This window comes from Myotis brandtii, unplaced genomic scaffold, assembly GCF_000412655.1.
Source record: "Myotis brandtii unplaced genomic scaffold, ASM41265v1 scaffold157, whole genome shotgun sequence".
Lineage (NCBI taxonomy): Eukaryota > Metazoa > Chordata > Mammalia > Chiroptera > Vespertilionidae > Myotis > Myotis brandtii.
Genome location: NW_005355708.1, coordinates 3,728,077 through 3,732,068, shown reverse-complemented (window position 1 = coordinate 3,732,068; position 3,992 = coordinate 3,728,077). Strand labels below are relative to the sequence as shown.

The following is a 3,992-nucleotide window of genomic DNA, read 5'->3' as shown; positions in this document are numbered from 1 at the left end:
AAAACCTCTGATTCAAAATTGGGCCATTTTCCCATTTTATGGGGTACTTACAAAATCATGAAGGCAGAAAGTGGAATTGTGGTTGCCAGGGTGGGGAGGAGGAGGGAATGGGGAGTTATTGTTTAATAGGTACAGAGTTTCCGTTTTACAAGAGTTAGGAGGGAAGAGTTATGAGGATGGATGGTGGTTATGGTGACTCAACAATTTGAATGTATTTAATGCCACTGAACTGTACAGTTAAAAACGGTTAAGATGGTAAGATGTATGTTACTTGTTTTACCACAATAATAATAATAATTTAAAAAGCTAGGCCTTGACACGGACACCAGCTACAGGGCCACAGTCAGCATTTGGTGGCCACTACCCACCCCCACCCACCCCCAAGGGAGATGCTAGGGACAGAGCACATGACCTGGGGCTTAGGGACCCCCTTGGAATTCTTCCTTTCTCATTTATTAGGTGTGTGGTTTTGGGTAATCGCGCCTCCTCTGTCTGAGCCTCAGTCTACCAATCCGGAAAGTAGAGAGAACTCCTGCCCAGTCTGACTCACAGGGATGGAGCGATATGCTTGACAGGAAGTGCTTTGCAAACTGCAGTTGCCAGGTGACCCGCAGGGAAGGAAAGACCGTGCCCCCCAAATCCCCTCCCCCTTGCCCTCTCTCCCTCTCTCCCATTTCCCATTGGCAGCCACTTATGTCAGCCCCTAGTTTCAGCTCTCAGACTGAGGCCTAAGTGTCCCCGCCCTTGCCCTCTCTCCACCACTCACATGCACAAAGGACTGCTTCATTCCCAGCACCCAGACCTGTGACCCAGTCACCTACCCCACCTGTGTGGACCCAGACCCCGCCCCCAGCCACATTCCAGGGGCCTCTGGGGCATGGGGGAGGGTTTCAGCTGTGACAACAGAGGCTTTCATGAACTGGGGACAAGTATCTCTGGGAAGTCCCAGCCTGAGGGTGCAGCCAGGTCTCAGGTCTGTAGTTACAAAACCTCCTGAGAAGTGAAGTGGGAGAGGGGGGCTGTGGGTGCTGCAAGCCAGAGCAGCACAGCTAGGGAAGCTGCAGAAAGGGCTCCTGGCCCAGGGCTCAGCAGGGAAGAGCTGGGCTCTGGAGTCACCAGCCATGTGGTTTGCAGCAAACTAATAAACCTCCAAGGCCCACAGGACAATGGCAGGAAGAGCGCCCCCTTCAGGATTGGCATGGGAATGGCAGGGTCACAGGTCTCCCTAGCACAGTGCTGGGCTCCCAGCAACAAGCATTCCATTTCCCTACAGACTTTGGGTGAAGGAGGGGGGATGATATGGAGGAGAGTGTTCCTCGCTCGCCCCTCTCCCTCACAGGGTAGCCAGCTGTCAGAGCCATGGGACCTGAACAGATGCCCTCAGCCTGAACCTCTCGACCAAGGCCAAGTGGGACTTATTTACCTTTAATTGGCCTCCGTTCTTGGCAACCGAGCTATAAACCACAGGGGCAGGACCATACCCACCCAAGGGCAGAGTTGTACCAGGAAGTTGGGACTTGCATTCCGGCTGGCCCGGCTCCAGGCCAGCCCGGTTGGGGGGTCTGTGTAGGAGGTCTGGGTCCCATGTGGGTCCCATTACAGGCTCTGGGCCCAGGTATGGGCTGGTGGGCGAAAGGGGCTTATGTGGGGCTGCCCAGGAACGGCTGAATGTGTTAGCGCCTGCACACAGACGCACGCCAGCAGGCACTCCCCAGCCTTGCTGAGTGGATGCCTGCCCCCATTACTCGGGCTCTCACCCCAAAGCCCCAGTGTCTCCTCCTTCAGGTGGAAAAGTGTGTCAGCAGGAACTGCCCCAGGGGATCCCTGTCCTAGGCTTCACCTGGAGCCAGACCGAAATGTCCTGAGGACCTGGCACAAGTGGTGTGGAACCTAGGAGACCTGGTGCCGGCTTAGCACTGAGTTAAGAATCAGGCCACCTAGATTCTAGTCTTCACTCCGCCCCGTAAAATTGCTGTGCGGCCTTGGACAAGGTACTTAACCTCTGAGCCTGTTTCCTGCTCCGTAGATGCAACTCATACTTACTACCTTTTAGGGTTGTTTTGATTAAATGGCCCATAGGAGGTGTTCAGTAACCATTCATTTCATACACACAAACACCAACCCTTGGAGGAATATAGTTGAAAGCAAACTAACCTGGAAGCAAAAAAAAAAAAAAAAAAATCCCACTTTTGCCATGTGTTGGAGCAGTTACATATACGACAAACCATCGCACCTCTTCGAGCCTTAGCTTACCCTTCTGTGAAATGGGAGCAATGCTTATTTCATAAGCTTGTTTTAAGAAACAGGTTAATGAAGACTTCTGCCAACAAGAATGACCCGAACAGTCAGAGTTTGTGAGCACCCTCCCTTCCCTTTCCTGGGACAGGGTGGACTCTGGTCCAAATAAAACCTAACAAGGCCCCAGGCCTGGCCCGTTTCCATGGGCTGAAGAAACAAACCCGATGCCCTTCCTCCCTTGAGCCATAACATTTTATTGACAGGTCAAAGGAAGAGCCAGGGGTAAGGGTCCCTCCCCTCCCCTCCCCCCACCCAGGCGCATCCATCCCTCAGCTGGAAGCAGGAAGCCCCGGAGGCTGCTGGGCTCAGGCAGTCTTGGTGGTGAGCAGGTTGTTGTAGTAGGCATCCTGGCCCTCGAGCAGGCTGCGGTAGGTGGCGATCTCCTGCTCCAGCCGCGTCTTGATGTCCATGAGCTGCCTGTACTCCAGGTTCTGCCGCTCGGTGTCAGCGCGCACGTCACTCAGCTGGGCTTCGATACTGCTGATCAGCCCCTGGATCTGGGCCAGCTGGGCCCCGTAGCGCGCCTCCGTTTCCGCCAGCGTGCCTTCCAGGGCGGCTTTCTGAGGGCAGGGAGAGACAAGGTGACTCAGCGGAGCCTGTGCCCCTGTCCAGGCTGCCCAAGTCCGCAAGGGCACGAGTGTGCATCCCGCAGAGAAGAGGGCACCTACCATGCTGAGCTGAGATTGCAGCTCGATCTCCAGCCCCTGGAGGGTCCGGCGCAGGTCGGTGACCTCCGTCTTGCTAACCTGCAGTTGCTCTGTGTGGCCAGCGACCTCCCGGTTCAGCTCCTCAGTCTGCAATCAGAGAGGTGGCAGAGGGAATCAGCCCGGAGGCAGACCTTCGCTTTGGAGCATCAAGCCCTCTCTCTTTGCCACCCCCGCCCCCACCCTCCCATCAAGGGCACCTGCTTCCCCCTTCATACCTTGCTGGTGAACCAGGCTTCAGCATCCTTCCGGTTCTTCTCAGCCATGACTTCATATTGGCTTCTCATGTCGGTCAGGATCTTGGCTAGGTCAATGCCAGGAGCGGAATCCACCTCCACGCTGACCTGGCCACCCACCTGGCCCCTCAGAGCACTGATCTCCTGGGAAGACAGAGCAGAGGTGGGCATGTCAGGGCCCAGAGCCTGCTGGGCCTGGGCCAGGTCATTCCCCAACCCCGCAGGCCGAAGGGGCTGGTTTCCGGGTGCAGACCTAGGAGCTGGCCCTGGGGGAGAGAGCGGATTGCCACCATCCCCTGCTGGCACCCTGGAAGCCATGCTCCACACCCAGGGCCATGCTGAGAGTGTGGCCAGTGTGGCCGTGGTCAGAACATACAGGAAACAGGTGTCCTGAGGAGCCCTGGGAAGCCAGAGTGGCCCTGCTGGGAACCCACCTCCTCATGGTTCTTCTTCAGGTAGGCCAGCTCCTCCTTCAGGCCTTCGATCTGCATCTCCAGGTCGGCTCTGGCCAACGTCAGCTCGTCCAGCACCCGGCGCAGGCCGTTGATGTCCGCCTCCACGCTCATGCGCAGGTTCAGCTCCGTCTCGTACCTTTCAGAGGAAGTACTTGCAGTCAGACCAGCCTTTCCTCTGTGCCTCTGAAGACTCACTTCCTCACCTTCTTAGGGTCCGGGGTCCACGAGGAATGTTCTTCAACCAGTGCCCCCACTGCACTAAGCCCCAAAAGGGCCTGGGATTGCCCCCCCCACCCTCT

At 56.5% G+C, this 3,992-nt stretch overlaps 1 protein-coding gene across 1 annotated transcript in view; it reads right to left on the bottom strand.

Moving 5' to 3' along the window:
- Positions 1-2,471: 2,471 nt before the first annotated feature.
- Positions 2,472-3,992, bottom strand: part of LOC102250500 (keratin, type I cytoskeletal 19) — a 4,904-nt gene continuing 3,383 nt past the window's right edge. Inside the window, exons 4-7 of the mRNA XM_005861822.2 lie at positions 3,673-3,829; positions 3,221-3,382; positions 2,967-3,092; positions 2,472-2,858 (exon numbers count right to left, since the gene is read on the bottom strand). Coding sequence (XP_005861884.2) covers positions 2,604-2,858; positions 2,967-3,092; positions 3,221-3,382; positions 3,673-3,829 — 700 coding nt within the window. The 3' untranslated portion in view covers positions 2,472-2,603. The remainder of the gene's footprint in view (positions 2,859-2,966; positions 3,093-3,220; positions 3,383-3,672; positions 3,830-3,992) is intronic.